This window comes from Lutra lutra, chromosome 17 (genome assembly GCF_902655055.1).
Source record: "Lutra lutra chromosome 17, mLutLut1.2, whole genome shotgun sequence".
NCBI classification, from domain to species: Eukaryota; Metazoa; Chordata; class Mammalia; order Carnivora; family Mustelidae; genus Lutra; species Lutra lutra.
The window spans coordinates 23,162,929-23,181,972 of record NC_062294.1 but is presented as its reverse complement, the minus strand read 5'-3'; the positions used below and the strand labels follow the sequence as shown (position 1 = coordinate 23,181,972).

General features: G+C 40.0%; 1 protein-coding gene across 1 annotated transcript in view; it reads right to left on the bottom strand.

Moving 5' to 3' along the window:
- Positions 1-19,044, bottom strand: part of CDH8 (cadherin 8) — a 382,041-nt gene that overhangs the window by 162,283 nt on the left and 200,714 nt on the right. Inside the window, 3 exon segments of the mRNA XM_047712240.1 lie at positions 4,733-4,986; positions 8,370-8,557; positions 12,609-12,776. Coding sequence (XP_047568196.1) covers positions 4,733-4,986; positions 8,370-8,557; positions 12,609-12,776 — 610 coding nt within the window.

The following is a 19,044-nucleotide window of genomic DNA, read 5'->3' as shown; positions in this document are numbered from 1 at the left end:
TGAGCCAAAGGCAGAGGCTTTAACCCACTGAGCCACCCAGGCGCCCCCACTAGGAACAATATTCACAATGGCAGCGGGGGCAGGTTACACTAACTGAAGTTACTTAAACTGTTTAGCCAGTAACTGTTATAGGAGAAACAGATAATGCTACACAGTCAGCAACCTTTAGAAGAATCTCTGTTAAAATAAGCACTGGGTTTTTCATTTGCATTTACAATATACATTGATGGCGGTTTTATTAAATGGCAATGCTAATAGCTACTACATTTTTTAATTTGATAACTTAATTTATTTTATTTCATTAGCCCTGTGAGGGACATGATATTATCCCAAAATACAGAAGAAGAGATCGAGTCTCAGAGAAGTCCAGAGACCAGCTACTGGAGGAAGTAGCAATAATAGGATTCAAATTTTAGTCTGCATAAGTTTCAAGCATAACATCTTTTATTTATTTATTTTTTAAGGATTTTATTTATTTATTTGATAGAGAGAGATCACAAGTAGATGGAGAGGCAGGCAGAGAGAGAGAGAGAGAGAGAAGCAGGCTCCCTGCTGAGCAGAGAGCCTGATGTGGGGCTCGATTCCAGGACCCTGAGATCATGACCTGAGCCAAAGGCAGTGGCTTAACCCACTGAGCCACCCGGGTGCCCCGTAAAGCATAACATCTTTTTTTTTTTTTTTAAAGATTTTATTTATTTATTTGACAGAGAGAGATCACAAGCAGGCAGAGAGGCAGGTAGAGAGAGAGGAGGAAGCAGGCTCCCTGCCGAGCAGAGAGCCCGATGCGGGGCTCGATCCCAGGACCCTGAGATCATGACCTGAGCCGAAGGCAGCGGCTTAACCCACTGAGCCACCCAGGTGCCCCAGCATAACATCTTTTAAATACTTTACCCACATTATTCGATGTTACTGAGATACATATAGCATTGAAAAGAAGTAGCAAAATTTTTTTTAAAGATTTTTTTTTTTTTTTGACAGAGATCACAAGTAGGCAGAGAGGCAGGCAGAGAGAGGGAAGCAGACTCCCCCCTGAGCAGAGAGCCTGATGTGGGGCTCGATCCCAGGACCCCGGGATCATGACCTGAGCCGAAGGTAGAGGCTTAACCCACTGAGCCACCCAGGCACCCCAAAAAGTAGCAAATGTTTGATTAATGTTCCTGGAAGGGAGAAGGTGAGACTCCCTATGTCATTGTCTATTTTCTCCTGAAAGGAAATATACACAAAGATTAACATACAGATGGAGGTATAGGTAAAGTTATACGTATAGATATAGGTTTAAGTATAAGAATTTTAAAATAAATGCTATTTCCAGCTCGACGATATGCTCTCAAAAGTTGAGCCTTATGGGAAGTTGATCAACCAATAAAGGACTACATATTTTAACACAGCAAATTCCACAATAAATGCTATTTCTTGCTAGATGGTAAAGTGAACATTCCCCTAAAAGATGGGTGCATTCTTGTCAGCATATGACATACAACAGTTCTAAAGAGACAATAATGCACAGCTATTTGTTACTCGGTAATTCCCTGAATATCCGTGTCCTCTAGTTCTGTTTAAAAAGGTTAAATGGCTCTAAATCTGTCTGCTAGACTCATAAGGAACCACGCATTGCTCTGGCTGGTCAGGAAATTTAATTTTCTACTCAAATTAACCAATTGTGCAAAGAAGGATGAAAGTTGCTCTCTATAACCCAATGAAGTGGGGTTGTGGGAGGCGTCGGGGGGTGGGCAACAAATGCAGAAAAGCAGAACAGGTGCGGAAACACACAGTTCATGATTCTTACGTTCTCATCCCATGCAGCCAATCCCCCTGCATTCAGACCTCTGTGGGACTTGCCTTCTGAGTGGCATGCACATCAGAACCCTATAGTGAAATGCTTTGAAACAGTATTCACCCCTTCTTTGGGGGGCGCCCACAGATGCCAAGGAACGAGTGCTTGCTTGGAATCTATCAGAGGCACAGACATGTCCATGTCATCAGATGCTATTTTATCTATCCATCTCTCCTGGTAACACAGCCTTAAATCCCCTTTAGGTTTGCCTAAAAACAAAACATTCTTAAGCTGGGCAGTAGTTGCTAAGCAGCTTCAAGCTTCCTCTACAGCCTTTCAAAGCAGTGGTAAGAATTTGGGGCGCTTGGGTGGCTCTGTCAGATGAGTGTCCGACTCTTGATTTTGGCTCAGGTCATGATCTCAGGGTCTTGAGGTGGAGCCCTTCGTCAGGCTCCCAGCTGGGCATGGAGCATACTTGAGATTCTCTCTCTCCCTCTGCACCTCCCCACCTCCCTCTCTAAAAAAATAAACTAATTTCAAAGTAGTAGTAATAACAAAAATAACAACAGTAATAATAACAACAATTAATGACAATGACAATCATCACTGGATTCCCTGGGTACTGGAAACAGTTTCAGTAAATCTCCATGTTTGCATCAGTAAATGGATAGATAACAAAATGTGCAAAAGTATGTCAGCAACCAAAAACCTGGATTTTTAACCAGTTCTGTAAGTCCAGGTTGCCGTCACTAGGGCATGACAAGTTCCTGAGACCTCATCTCTAGCTGATTTAGACCAGGTCCCTGCATTGGAAGTCTGTTTCCAGGGCCACTATGAATACCATGTTTGGAGTATATGTGAGATTACCCCAATATCTGAAGCCCCCTCTCCCCAAGTGCCCCTAGCTTAGCTCCCTTAGCTCCGCCTGCCTCTCAGCCTACTTGTGATCTCTGTCTGTCAAATAAATAAATAAAATCTTAAAAAAAAAAAAAAACTGGCCCTGTCATTCAGCTGAACCCATCTTACTCACTGCCTCTGTTCTGTCTCATACTTGGAGATGCGAGGAAAGTGGCAATTGTTTCTGTCTGTGTTCTTTCAGAGAAAACACAGTAACATAAAACAGGACAGATTCATTATTCAACAGATATCATTGCCCGTATTTATAGATTTGCATTTCAATCTAGAGCCATTTCATAACCTCAACATGTAGTCAGAAAATGGATGACCGTGTCCATCTAGTCTTCTGGATACTTACTGACCTTGTCTTCAACACTTGGCTCTTTGAGAGACAGAGTTCTCTTGGGCAAATATGGGCATTCTGTGTGGCTAAGGCTTGCTGAACCTCTTTATAACTGAGAATGGACAACTGACCATTTTTCAAAACCCCTAAGTGAGATTTTTATCTTCTTAGAGATTGTGTTCCTTTGAGGGAAACTTTTTTTTTTTAAAGATTTATTTATTTGGCAGACAGAGATCACAAGTAGGCAGAGAGGCAGGCAGAAAGAGAGGGGGGAAGCAGGCTCCTTGCTGAGCAGAGAGCCCGATGCGGGACTCAATCCCCGGACCCTGAGATCATGACCTGAGCTGAAGGCAGAGGCTTAACCCACTGAGCCACCCAGGCGCCCTGAGGGAAACTTTTTTTTTTTTTTTTTTTTTTTGGTACACTTTTGGGATATACTCTACATTATCCTGGGGTTTGAAGTGACTTGTATTAAAACCAGTTTTTCTGGATTTGAAAAGAACCATTTTTTGCCCTAACTAAAATTACCGGGGGCACTGCCTTTTCTGTGAATTTCACTTCCTATCTCACAGTTTCAGCACCCTTATGAGTAACGGGAATTTAGTACATAAAAAGGAAGTGAATAAACAGAACTTCCAGAAAGTTCACATGGCCGGAGTTTCCTTGATTAGAGTATTCGGAAGTATATCCCTTCAATACATTGGGATGAACGGACAACTAATTCACAAATGAAGAATGGATAATTCTTCAACACTGTATTCCTCTCTCTCTCTCTCTGTCTCTCTCTCTCCCTCCTGACAAGCATTTCTAAGACAATATTTGAAATCCACACTCAAACACATCATTAGCCAACACTTCACCCTTGGAGACCAGTGTACAGGTTATAGATTTTCGTGTTCTTTCAGAAGAAAGCTATTTAGCTGGAGCACTTGTACTGTCATTTGGATGACTGGTACAAGAGAAAAGATGTACACAGTTCAAAGGAAGAAAAAAAAAAAAACCAGAGCTGAGCCTCACTTCTAAAAAAGGCAGAAAAACTTTAATAAAGGATTATTTCATCTTGGGAAAAAATTCTGAGCAAGGAAAGTATAAACAAAAGGATTTTTTTTTTTAATGGCAGAGAAAGATTTTGTCCAAAAGGTACCAATCCAGATATGCTGACCTATCAGAAATGTCCATGAAGTGATAAGAAAATAATTTCAAAGTCAAACACCAAACACAGAAATAAAATAGGGGCCTCTTAATGCACTGAGACAGTTGTCTCATGCCCCTAAAATTCTTATATATAATTCACTTAACTGTCAAAAAAGAAAGAAGATAAACCAGCAATACTTGCCCAACGCTAGGAAAAAAACCCAAATACACAATCAAGCAGAGAAAATATAGAAGATTCACTCAGATGCACTGCAGAACGTATGCACTTTTGCATTTTCAGTGAGTTCTCTGAAAGCTGCAGTAACTTCGTTCACCTTGATATTCCTGACTCTGGGTACTCTACGTAGCTTTGGGTGGGCATGTGTGAACAGGCGTCCCTACGTGCACATGCACGCACAGGCACACACACACACTGTGTGTGTGTGTGCACACACCAGAATTCCTCAGTCATGTGAGCATACTACCAAAGGCAACCACACAGAATGTACACATAACTGCATTGAGTACTGATGTGCTTGTCATTTATGACAATGTAGCCTGTATGCCTTTTAAAAAAGAAATACCTGATAGGACTGGCGGTGATATCAGGGTCACGAGCAGTCACTTGCCCAATCACGGAGTTCAGAGCAGCATTTTCATGAACTTCAAGGAGGTACGTAGGCGAAGAGAAGACAGGAGGCTCGTCAGCATCCTCAACAACGATTTTGACCGTTGCCGTGTCTTTAAAGGGCCCCCTGCCACTGAAACGTGGGTCAATGTGGACATTGGCTGCCTCTACCTTCAGAGTATAGGATTTTTTGGTCTCAAAGTCCAGAGGCTGTTAAGAAATGACAAAGATGAATGTTTCTCACTAATGACCACAGCAGCAAGAACAAATGAGTCTAATGCTGATGGATGATAGTTATGTGCATTTAAGCCCATTTGTGAGCCTTAATGGGATCACTCTCCATTCCCTCAGACTCAACCTGTAAATTTTACAGGCATTTATTGATATCTGTTTATTATACAAGCTTAGTGAATCTAATCTCCTATTGTTTTGTTTTGTTTTGCTCATTTCACTTGGAATTCACAAAATATTCACAGTCATGAATTGTGCCATCAAAATTTCACTTCAGAGTCATAATAAAATTTTACTAGTGGTGGCATGACCCGCATACCAATCAGCCAGTTAATCGGGCCTCTGCTGGTCGGAGATAAGGCGGCATCGAACACAATCTCTATCTGAGAAGAATATTTTATCATTTCTGCAACAGTGTGTGAAATGTAAAGAACTAGAAATAATCATTGTTTAGTCCAAGGAGACATTATAAAGCATAATTTAGCACTAATCCCAACAAAGAGTGTTTTCTTATTTCACTTCCAAAAGCACCGCTGCTCTACTGATCATGGGGCTGAGCTGAGGTTGATTAGTTTTTAGGGTATTCTTAGAAGGTCTCTATTGTACATTCTGGGCTACGAAGTAGGTGAGCATATAAGGGAATATGTATGCAGATGCATGTTTATCTGTGTTTATATTTAGAAGAAGGAAGGGTGAAAGCAGTATATATAGATAACTAGGTCTGGCTGTGCTTCCACCAACCACTTGAAAGCCATTTGGAATTACTTCATTGCACCATTACTGACGATATTTCTGGCATATTAATATGTCATTCCTTAAGAGCCCCTGAGACTCCAGCTAATGATCTAGGTAAAGAGAGGTAGGGAGAAAAAAAGCAGGTCCCCTGAACACTCAGAAGCCCATCTGTATCAGAATCCTTACAGTGCAATTCTTGGCAATTCATAATACGTCAGCTTTCAAGAATAAACGTCTGTCAAGGTTCAGAGAGACAATTCAGGTGTGCGCTGCAAATCTTCATAAGAAACAGAACTTGAAATCTGCAATGCAGATTTAAAAAAATAAAAATAAACTGCAGAACAAGATGACATTAGTGGACTCTTCCAGAACCCCCGTACAAGCTTAAATATATATTCTTTTCTCAAAATTTGGGGTTGATTTTTCTACTTGAATTCAGTTCTAATGGGACTTGGCTTTTGGGGGAAATGTTTTCTAGTAAACAAGGCAGATATTCACTTCCCTGTCTCTTCTGAAATTACCAGGCACATGCACCTATGAATAGAGGATTCAACATCAGCATTTTCTTAATTTGCCAATCACCCCTGCTGTAACGATTTTGTAATTTCGAATTCTTCACAAACACTGTTAAGTATAGCAGATTACGTTCTGTTTATGTCTTAGCTCCACATAATAACAACGTATACAAACACATCCTGGTGTCCTTGGGATTTTATAAGACAAAAAAGAAGATCCATGAATTGTAGAAATATGACTCCCTACACATTGTTCTCTACAGTAAAATACATGGTTTTCTTGGTGTTAAAATGTGTAGTATATAGCTCCGTGTTTATGAATAACAGTGAATAAAACTAAACACACGGCTAATTGCTTCAGTTTATAAAAGCACCTTATGGTAGCAAAGGATGGCAGTTAATAATAACAATAAAAATGACATTAGGAATCATTAGCCAAGGAAAATGTGGCTCTGGGTTATTCAATAATTGACTCAAGTATAATTATACTGTACTCTATTTTAAACACGAGTTTTTAAATACTTTGTAACTCTTAACCTAAACTCAAGCCAGGTAGAAAGCTAGTGTTGCTCTGCACAGAGTTAAAATAAATGCAGCCATTTTTTCCCCTCAAAATTAAACAATTGATTTTGTATATAAAAGCCTATCCAGAAAACTCCAGGTTCCCATTGTCACCATGTCTCCAAGGGGGGATTCTGAGGACATGAGCAGTGGAAGCAGATTCCTATGTAATATGACAGAGAGAATTAGACAGTAAGCTTGGAATCACATGAATGTAATGCTGAGCAAAATGGACAAAGAGCTGTTGGCTCCCAACAGTGTGCTCGGCCATCTATCTTCTTATTCATGAGCCAACATATTTAACTGAAATTAATTTGTACTATTTTGTGAAAAAGACATGAAGAACAATATTGAAAAAAAAAATACTCATGAGGACAAAAGGGTATTTTCCTTGCAAATGCCAATGCCCACAAAACAATGAAATGCATTCTACTATTTTTTATGAATGCAAATGTCATGATGATAGATAAATATGGAAAAATACTGTACAAAATTTTTCACATCTATCACAAAAGAAATGGCTGCTGGCAAAAGTAGATGCAAATCGCGGTACATTATCTGTACTATTCATGGAGATAGTTCTTTCTCCAATGGTAGTTCCACTCGCAAGAACAAAGCAAAGATGAGCTTGCTTTACCATAATGCTTGGGACTTTTGATGCATGGTGTTGAATACCCAAAGGGAGCAGGGTTGGCCCCACCTTTCTAGTGCTGGAGCTGGCCAGAATGACTAAGGTGGACTGCTTTGTCTGTCTTTGAGTTCTCCTGAAAGCAGAGTCTGCAATAAAGACTCAGGAATCTGCAATATATTTTGTGGAAATATTCCATGAAACTAAAGTGCAGAAATGGGGAGAGCTCTACAGAGAAGGATTAAAAGCCACTGAATTGACCACCTCTGTGGCCAACTGAATCTTCTTCCTACTGGGAATCCTCTTAAGAACCATAGAAAATATGCCTCAGAAAAATGTCTCCAAAGAATAAGAACTGCTGGGCACCGGGGTGGCTCAGTTGGTAAAGCGTCCGCCTTCACCTCAGGTCAGGATCTTAGGGTCCTGGGATCGAGCCCCACATCAGGCTCTCTACTCAAAGGGGAGTCTGCCTCTCCCACTCCCTCTGCCCCTCCCCACTGCTTGTGCTCTCTGTCTCTCTTGCTCACTTTCTCTCTCAAATAAATAAATAAAATCTTAAAAAAAAAAAAAAAGAATGAAAAGTGCCTACCAATCTACGTCCTTCATGGCTTGAGGTTTACCTTCTGAGTGTTGACTTCCCTTTTGTGACTGGAGTGCTCTAGAAAGGAACTGAGCAAATTCCTTCAGCTTAGGGAAGAACACTGGGGCATCGATGAGAGAGATATGATGGGGGATACATGAAGCTACCTACACCATGGTGACTGGCTGGCATGGCTTTAGCTGAAACAGGAAGTGGGGCCGAGGGTATGAGGTACAAAAAGGGCTCTACTTTTTCACAGCTAAAGAGGTCCACCCAACTCCTATAAACTTCAAAACTCAAGTTTCAAAGAGGTATCTGGAAGATGAACAAACCCTTAGCTTACCTTTCTTAGTCTTATAATGCCATCCTGGGCCTGGGCATCAGAAGTGATTTCAAAGAGTGCTGTTCCGTCTCCATCGATGATGTCATAGGATGACTGCGCATTTTCACCAATATCCTGATCATTGGCCTTCACCCTCCCTATGGCAGTGCCAAGAACCACATCTTCTGGTACTGAGAAGTGATACAGACCTTAGAAAAAAGAGAGAAATACTGAGCATGGCACTAATTCCATTCATTTAGTAACCCATTTAGTAAATATTTATTGGGTACTTTCTTTGTTCTGAGCACACCTATAGAAATTAGGAACACAGTGATGGAAGACAAAAGTATCTCTTTTGCTGCAAAATGCACAATCCTGGGGCGCCTGGATGGCTCAGTGGGTTAAAGCCTCTGCCTTCGGCTCAGGTCATGGTCTCAGGGTCCTGGGATTGAGCCCCGCATCGGGCTCTCTGCTCAGCAGGGAGCCTGCTTCCTCCTCTCTCTCTGCCTGCCTCTCTGCCTACTTGTGACCTCTGTCTGTCAAATAAATAAAATCTTAAAAAAAAAAAAAATGCACAATCCTTTCCATGAGTCAGAGACAAAGAGATCCCAGAAGAAGAAGTGATCTCTTTTCGAGACTCTTCTGAGATATGAAACGTACTCAACCATATGTTTACCAAATGTATATTTAGAGCAGAGTTATATCAGGATATTAGTGAGTCTACGTCAATGTTCTTTCCAATTTGCTGTATAATCACACTGGCTGCCCGTGGGTACACTCATTGTTGCCCAACATAAAATATGAAGCTAATTTCAGCACAGAAAGATGCAATGTGTAACACACTGAAAGTCACTTTTGAAGTTACCTATCTATTTACAGACTTGTAGACCATTTTTGATAAAATCCAATTACTAAACTTCTGTTGTGCCCGGCAGCAAGCTGTTCAGACACATAAAACAGCCCTCCTGTTACTAAAGTCCTCATTGCTCTGAAGACCAGAAATCCTTACCTCCAAAACTCTCTAGGCAAAATACAATTACAGTGTACGTTTATTCTCCCACGGGGCCAGTAAAATGTGTCTAATTAGTGGTAATCGTCCGATCTTTACTCAAATCGCTTTCGTTGGTGTATTGGTGTCACTCATTTCATTGGCGGAGGGAAGCAACCATAACCCCTGGTCATTACCACTTTCGTACACACTTGCCTTACATCTAACTTCCAACTCCCGCATTTCTTTGCCTGAGGCTTTTCTCTGGCCTTCAGAACCCATTTTACCCACTGCCTGTCAGGCCAGAACTACCAGAAAATTAATGCCCTCATGGAAGCGGCCCTCAAAGACTCACACCACTTATGATATAAAATCCCAGGCTCCTCCCCTCTCTGGTAGGTAGGGTAACATCAAGCTATTTCTTCTACTTTGTTTATTTTCAGTGTTTCAGAGCTTCCTGGATAAAGCTCCAGACCCGCACAGTCATAGCTGGCTTGATAATGTACTTATTGGCTCTCTATCCTCTCTCACACATCCTCACTCTCCTACTGGTGATTCCTGGGATCATCTCCAAGATAAACTACTTAATAATCAAATTCTTGTCTCAGTGCCTGTTTCTGGGGAACCAAAACTCAAGACAACCAGGAAGTTTTAGTCCCATTGCAACCAAAACAAGAAGGAAAAAGATAAATATTCGATGAGCTATAAACCAAAAGGAAAAATTAAATCTGGAGAACATTACCTAATTCTAGTCAGAACTCAATCACTGAGTCCCTTGGACAAACAAAGTCTCATTTTACCCGATCTAACCAGATTATTTCAGAGGATGGGTAAGGTTTTCCTCAGCAGTAACACACTTTTATTGAATGATGAAATAAAAATGTCTCTTAGAATCATGAAATCATGGGACTGGGGAACGAAAATGTTTTCCAAATAGTTTCACCGTAAGGTCGCCCTGAAAATCTACACGTCAAATACAAGTCTCCCAATTCTCTCAGAATTGGTATAATGATTCTATTTTCTTCAAACGTTATATACCAGGTAAGGTTTGCGATGGTCCCTCTAGGTATGTTTATTAAGTAAATAAGCCAGCAAGGGGCTTCACCTGGCTGCTGGTCCTACATCAAGGAGCCTTGGGAAGCTAAGCAAATGAAACTTTTATCCATTCCTATTCTGCTCACTCATCATCTCTATCAGTGTGATCATCGTTAATAGTTTTTACCCCTAAGAAAGGGAACACTAGCTAATGAAACTCACCTGCCACCGCTGAATTGAAACAATCATTTTTGGAGAAAGAAGAGTTAGTTGCATATTACAGCCTTAACTATAATGGCCGCTGAAAAGCAAATAAAAGAACCAGGGAAAGGATGGGAGACATAGTACTCTCCATTTCAACAATGTGGTTAAGAAGGGTGGCCTTGTTATCTGATTTATGCATGGCCAGAGTGAAAATTCTAAAATTACTAATGAAAATGAATCCCTTCTGATCTTCCTACCCTGGAATTTCGTTCTGCAGATAAATTCTCGAAGATACTTCAAATGTGTCATTTTCAAACCCCACATGTGTCTCTCTCCTTCTCCTTCTCCCTTTCTCTCCCTACTCTTCTCTCTTCAAAAACAAGTTCTCGGGCTGCCTGGGTGGCTCAGTGGGTTAAGCCTCTGCCTTTAGCTCAGGTCATGATCTCAGGGTCCTGGGATCGAATCCCGCATCGGGCTCTCTACTAGGCAGGGAGCCTGCTTCCTCCTCTCTCTCTCTCTCTCTCTCTCTCTCTCTCTCTACTTGTGATCTCTCTGTCAAATAAATAAAATCTTTAAACAAACAAACAAACAAACAAACAAGTTCTCCTATGGTATTCCCTATCTGAACAAAAAGCATCAGCAGGCATGTAATCGCTCATGGCAGCAATGTGACTGAAAATGCAATGTATCCTTAGACTTTTGTTATCATTAACCCTTAAGGATCTGTCACACCTATACACTTCCTCCAGTTCCACTGAGATCACCCTTGCTTGCCAGCCCTGCTTTCACTTTTTACATGAATGTTTACAAACACCATTTAAGCGGCTGCAGTGCGGAGAACACTTGGAAGACAGTCGCAAGATTTCATTTTCTCTGATTTCCTTGAAATCCAATTTTATTACTTAACCTACAATGCAAAACCTTTTAATGGCTTCCCACTGATCTTAAGGGGTAAAAAAAAGATCATGGTACTTAAAAGGGTACCAAATCCAAGTATGGCTAACTCCCCCTAACCTAACTCTCCAGATGCTCTAGACTCCAATGGGAGGGAGATTCTTTTAATTCTCATCCAGGGTTATATACCCCTCTTTCATGGGGTTCTGGATGACCTCTTCCTCCAGTTACAATGTCCACCTCCCCGTCCCCTGGTTTTGCTTTGTTCTAGCTAATTCCTAGTTCATGAATTCCTAATTCATCTCTCAAGAGTCTCCATGTCAAAAAGGCCTTCCCAAGGCATCTATGTCAGATTATTTGGGTAAGTGCTCACAAGTTGGAAAAGTTAGAAAATAATGATTATCTCCCTGATTCATGGATGGTGGCTGCCTAAAATTTTGCTGAGATACTTCTGAGGCAGAGCATGGCTTTAGTAGGGAAGAGCAGGGTCGGTGACCACTGATGGCTGTGGGAGGAACTACAGGAAGTCACAAGGAGGAGGAGGGCTTATCTGTGCAGCAAGTATATTGCATATCTGCTTTTCCCCCTTCAAGCACTACGGAGATGAGTTTCTTTTATCCAACAAAGTGGGATTATCGATAGCGCACTCTCTGAGGTACATTTTAATCATTCTCTCAAGTTCTTAGTGGGAGGTACCATGAAAGAGAGAACTAAGCAAACATCCTGAAGTCAGACACCCTGGTTCACTTAGCTCCACTATTTACTACACATTTAATATTTGGAAATTTTTTTCAACTTCTTTGAAATCTGTAAAATGGAGTTACATTTAGTACCAAAATAGCAGGAGAGTTGGTTTATCATATATATATATATATATATATATATATATATATACACACACATATATAATTTATTTATTTATTTTATTATTTATAAATATATATTTATATATTTTTATATATTTACATATTTATATATTCATATTTACATATATAAATAATAAATTGGCATACCTTGCATATAATCAGCATTCAATGATTCCTATCAGTTTTTTGAATGTTGCTGAAAATCAGGACACAAGTTCAAATGAAAATACAACATACTTGGAGATTTTCACCCAGTGCAGGAAACTCACTTACTTTGGGCAAATTTTGGAGGATTGTCATTAACGTCAGTAAGGGTCACTGTAAGTGTTGTGGTTCCAGACAGGCCACCGGAGTGTCCACCCATATCTTTGGCTTGGATAACAACCAGGTATTCTTCCTTGGCTTCTCTGTCCATGTTGGGAAGGGCAGTTTTTATAATTGCTGAGGGAGAAAAAATGGTAGAATGACTTTCAGACAGACGGTTCATTCAAATTGAATGTGACAAATCTCTCACACACACAACTCTCTCAGACACACACAAACATACCCAGGTGCACACATCAAGTCCCCACTCAGATAATTTTCTGTTTTCTTTTGCCTTTTTTTTTTTTTTTTAGATTTTATTTATTTGATAGAGAGAGAGATCACAAGTAGGCAGGGAGGCAGGCAGAGAGAAAGAGGAGGAAGCAAGCTCTCCGTGGAGCAGAGAGCCCGATGTGGGGCTCGATCCCAGGACCCTGGATCATGACCTGAGCCGAAGGCAGAGGCTTTAACCCACTGAGCCACCCAGGCTGGCCCCTCTTTTGCCTTTTAACTGCTGTGTATCTGTGATGCCAACACTGAGAAAGATTTTAGTCACAGACATTAGTGGCTAACTTGCAAAAATACATTTTAGAGGGGCACCTGGGTGGCTCAGTGGGTTAAAGCCTCTGCCTTTGGCTCAGGTCATGATCTCAAGGTCCTGGGATCGAGCCCCACATCGGGCTCTCTGCTCAGTGGAGAGCCTGCTTCCTCCTCTCTCTCTCTCTCTCTCTCTCTCTCTCTCTCTCTGCCGGCCTCTGCCTACATGTGATCTCTGTCTGTCAAATAAATAAATAAAATCTTTAAAACAAAATACATTTTAGAGTGTATCAAAAAAAGAGAGAGAACTTGCAAAGATATATATTAGAAAGTAAACTGAATGGCATACTCTTGCCTACCAAATTAAAGTATAAATCATAACATAGCCTCATCTACCCAGGAAACCCCTGCAAGTAAAAGAATCTTACAATTTATCACAGACTCCAATTCCCCTACAGGAGGAGTAAATACATAAATAGCTTGAAGGCTCTGAGGTCAAAGATAAATTATTCTGAAGCTCACAAATATATCAGAGAGATGAAAGAAATAAATACATTATTAGGATCAACACAAATGAATAAAACACCAATCAGAATACAGGCAAGTGTCTAAATCCTAACGTACTATTCAACCACATTTATATTTTAATTGTTACATTTTCTCTATTGTACAAAAATTTAGAAAAAAAATGAAAAGACAGAGAGAAAGGAGGTACAAAATAGTACAAAATAACATAATATCATCAGTGCTAAAATGTTCGTGTTTTTCTTTTGATATATTTTCAGGGTTTCATCCATCTGCTTCTTTTATGTATTTCACCAGTAATTTAATATTCTTCTTAAAGATTCAAAATATGTGTAGATACTTCTGAAGTTATTTTAAAAATCTTTATTTAGCCCTCTCCCTACTCTCCTATCTATAGATAAATATTGCTAACATTTGGATGGGTACATTTTCAAAGCTGTTATATGTCTATGCATACGAATATACGTATATGTGTATGAACATTAAACCACAAATGTGGCCATGATACAGTAGGCACTTTTCTGGGACTTTCTTTTATCACTGAGTGGTTATCTTTGAGATCTTTTCGTTGTTGTTGTTGTTAGCATATAGACATCCAACTCATTACTTCTCATAGCTGCATAATTCTTCATTTATGAATACACTATCAGTAACTTAAGCTTTCCCATATCAACAGATGTTGCAATTATTTCAATTTTTCCCATTTTAAAGAACGACTAGATCTCTTATGATGATTGTACTGTATTTTTTCTGTGTCCTGCAGTTTCACTTAACCCTCTCTCAGAAAACACACCTCCCACCACTATATTGCTAACATCCCCTAACAGAAATTATTGTGACTAGCCCCGAATTTTCCTATTGAATGGATGAGGGTTAGACCTCTGGCCCAAGTTAAAGAAAACTGTCTGGACTAGAGAATTCTCCCCTCGTAATAACCCCAGGTTCAATTCAATTCGATTCAATTCAAATTGAGGATGAGCCACTCTCTTGGCCATTTCTGAAATTATAATCATGGTTTGTTGGTTTTTTCCTTTGGACTCCTAAGCTCTAATTAAATCATCTGTCCGTAAAAGGTGTGCAAGGAGTTCAAACCCCTGAATGATTCGAGTAGCAGGTGAGGCACAAGAGTGCGCAGGGAAACCTAATCCACCCAGATAGGGTACAAGCTTTGGGAAGAACTGCTAGTTCCAATCTACTTTATTACACCTTGACACCCCTTTTATATCTGAGGTTCACATTCAGGGAGTCCTAATTAAATCACCTTACTTATTTGGGAATATTGATTGCAACTTAATAATATCTTGCAATACAATGGCTTGGTTCAAGATCTGATCATATCAAAATGCAACTCAATAGACCATACTTAGAGATAAACAAAAACAGAAAGAAGAGAAAAACAGAAATATAACAATCATGCAAACTTAGGTTACTATGTGAGAAAACAAACGTGAACAAAAAAAGAGAACAATAACAACAAAACCTCACCATCAGCACGATGAGCTGCCCATCTGGCTATTCTGCCATGGTTATATACTCCTTAACTCAGCATATCTCCAATACGGGCCCAATTCCAGTAGAAGGGATTAGAAAATTGTTTTATTCCCATCATAGTTACACAAATGTAAAGTTTAGGTACCATCACATTCGAAGGTCATCCTGAACTAAGCCATCCACTGGACTTTGGAATTTGGCACACAACATTTAATAATCAGAGGAAACTGATATAATTCCCCAAGGAAGACAGCATTTTTGGTTTTGTTCTTTTTTTTTTTTTTTCCAAAATGAACAGATGGGTTGAAGTCTACACATGAGTCCTTTGAGGTTACTTCAGAAGAAGAATTTTTACAATTTCCTCAGACCCAGAGAAGTGTGCTATATATTATTCCTATCATTTAAAAAAATATATTGTGAGAGACCAAATTAAAAAAAAAAAAAAACATGTGATGTCTTTCAAACCACTTGGAATTAAAATAGTTTTGAGGATCAGTTATAATAACATACTTAGGTTTAATGTCTATGAGTTATACCAAAATATTAGAGACGCATTATGGTGGAAGGACTTGCTTAAATGGGACAAGCAGAGCTCCATGGGACTCCACCCATTACAAAAACATTTATGCTTTCCACCATCAAGGTATACGGTATTCATACTACCAAATATGCAATCAGAATTTATTTAATGCTTATCTGGAAGCTAAACGTTCTCCTCTTGCCGCCCCGCCCCCGCCAGATCCAGTTTCCTGCATTTTCCACCTACTCTTGGCATGGAAGAGTGACCTTTATAGATTGCCTCCATGAACTCTTTCTTTCTTCCTTTCTTTCTCTTTTTCTTTTCTTTCATTCACTAGAGATTCATTCATTAGAGATTTATTTAAGATTCACTCATTAAAGAAAGGGAGAGAGGGAAACAGCACAAGTGGGAGTTGGAGTAGAGGGATAGAGAGAATCCCAAGCAGACTCCCCAACTGAGTGGGGGGTCTGATGCAGGGCCTGATCTCATGACCCCAAGATCATGACCTGAGCCAAAATCAAGAGTTGGATATTCAACCGACTGAACCCCCTAGGCACCCAAGGACTTTCTTACTTTCTGACTCTACACTAGACTCAACCAACATACATTACCCTAGGAGACTGCGAGGATGTAGCTGCTGAAGTTCCAGACTCTCCAAATACTCCAATCATATGTTGGGCCAGTCTATGGTTATTATCTTCAGACACTGCTAGAGCAAAACTCTAGTGTCCAATAGTTGCCCCAATCCCTTGTTGTCTCAGGCCTAGGGGTGATGATGGCACTTCTGCTGGCTAGCCTTGGGGTATTTCACTATCCCTTGATGGTCTCCCTTAACCTGGCCAAGCTTTTGTCAACAGTTACTTCATTAAATTATCCTTAATCACCCTGTTCCTGCCAAGACCCTAAAAAATATGGTTAGGATACTGGTTCATTATCCAAGGGTCAACCATGTTTCCAGCATGTCATTCTTCACAGATATCTACCGTTCAAAAGTACTTCAGTGTAATAACACATCGCCCCTTGACATGGCCGGGCAGGTATTCGCTTCCCCTTCAGAGAAGAGAGAATAATAGCTATCCAGTTAAGTGAGATTGCTCAAGAGAACCCAGCTGGAAAGCTGCACATGGAAGTCTTCACAGTTTCTCTTTTCTTAGAGAACACTAAGAGTGGGTTTTCTGATTTCTAAGGCAGGCAAGGAGTCTCTCCAAGTTTTCTTGAGGGCATGCAGCATACTTCATTGGTTTTGGTACAAACTGTATAATAAACAGCTCTTGATTTCTGAGCTGCCTCTAATCTCAACCTCACAACTAGCAATGACTCATTAGAAAATTCAAGACAGAATTTCTGGAACATTTTTCCTGTTACCTTGTAGCCATAAAAGCATGCTAGGAAAAACCCAAGTGCCCTTGGCCCTCCAATTTTTCTCCTCGTACTGGGTCATTTGTACACATGTCACTAAAATCTTTTTCTAAAAATTCCTATGCAAAGGCAGATCATTTCACCTACATAGATGTTGCAATATGATGATAAACTCTTAAAATAAGAAAATTGCCTTAAAAGTTGCTTCTACTGGGGCACCTGGGTGGCTCAGTGGTTAAACCTCTGCCTTCAGCTCAGGTCATGATCTCAGGGTCCTGGGATCGAGTCCCACATCGGGCTCTCTGCTCTGCGGGGAGCCTGCTTCCTCCTCTCTCTCTCTCTCTGCCTGCCTCTCTGCCCTCTTGTGATCTCTCTCTGTCAAATAAATAAAATCTTAAAAAAAAAAAAAGTTGCCTCTACTTCTCGCCCGAATTATTTGCTTTGGCTCACATGTTCTCCCAAGCTTTAGGCTGTTTCTTTTATAGACAAAAGAGAGAACTGCCTCACGTCAAAAAGAAGTATTGTTTGGTATCAAATACCACCTCGAACAAAGCAGAAAATATGGTTATTTTTCTTCTCAGATTTGCGAAGTCAAAAATTTTGACCTATGTAAAAAGTTACAGAAATCCTCAGTTAAATAGCATTTTTATCCATTTTCAACTTTTATTTTAAAACAGTCGATCAGAGATCCCTGCACCCTTTCTGCTAAAAATAAACCGCCTTAAAACAGCTTTGATGGTGCTGATTTCAAATAGCTTCCCACTCCCCAAGACAAGGACTGCGTTCATCTTTCGTCAGCAAAGTGATGAAGCGAGATTAATGCTCACGTCTTCCCACATGCTCGTAGTTACACATTTTCAATGCCCAGCAATGTTTTTAGAAGCTTAAATATTGTGTTTAAACTTCCATTATATCAACTTGGCAACAAATTAGAGTTTTCAGTTTTATGGCAAGCAGTATGACAGAACGCTTTCTTCTGGGGGCAGTGAGTAAAACTCTTTGATGTAGGCATTTGATAAACAGCCTCACAAAAAAGAAAATCAACTTCGCTAATTAAACATGGTAATATCAGGACTGACTTGGAGTTGATACAATTGAAAATATCACATCTTTTTTGTCTTTGATGTTTAGAAAATTCCAACTCAGTAACCATATTAGTATTTATATGGGGGCCCTTCAGCGAGGTTACCCTTGGATTAAAAAAAAAAAAAAAAAAAACAACCAACCATGGAACATCCCTGGGACAAACTTGTTTCCCTACTCTAAGATTCGGAGGAGAAGAAAAACAAAACAAAATAAAAATCCTGTTCTGCTGGAGTCTCAAAAGCATGACCTGTGAAGTAAATTCAGAAGAGGGAACGTGAACTATCAGATTTTAGAAGAGTTTTCATTTTGAAAAGCTACTCTCATCAGAAACTTCATGAGAATGAATGAGAACCCATTCTCATTCAATGAATTTAATTCAATGGGGATTTTGAACCTGGCACTGGAGAGTGGGGTGGGAAGGTGTGAAATGGGAGGCGAACCTTGGTGGGATAACTAAGGAGGGAAAGGGGGAATCATCTTGCCCTGAAAATGGCATTCATTACCCTACCGTGAGTCGATTTCACCTGTATTTAAAAGACACGCTTTTATATTAACTTTATTCAATCAAATGGAGATTTCCCTGTTGCAGTGGTTGAAAAATTTAAGTCCTAGGCTGGCCTTAAGTTCTTCCTAAGTGCTAAACAGCTGTTCCTTCTGTCTCATTATCCAGGGAGGACTTCTGATGAGAATCCAGTTTCAGTCATCTCAAAATTTAAGACTTGTGTGTGTGTGTGTGTCTCCGTATGGGTGTTTACCATTGTCTTTGGTGTTATCATTTGAGAAGCATTTTGTATCCATCACGAAGGCTTCTTTTTATAATTTCTGTGATATCACCAGATTGAGAGGCTTCACGAGAAAGGCAAGGGGATGCTGATTAACTCCTTTGTC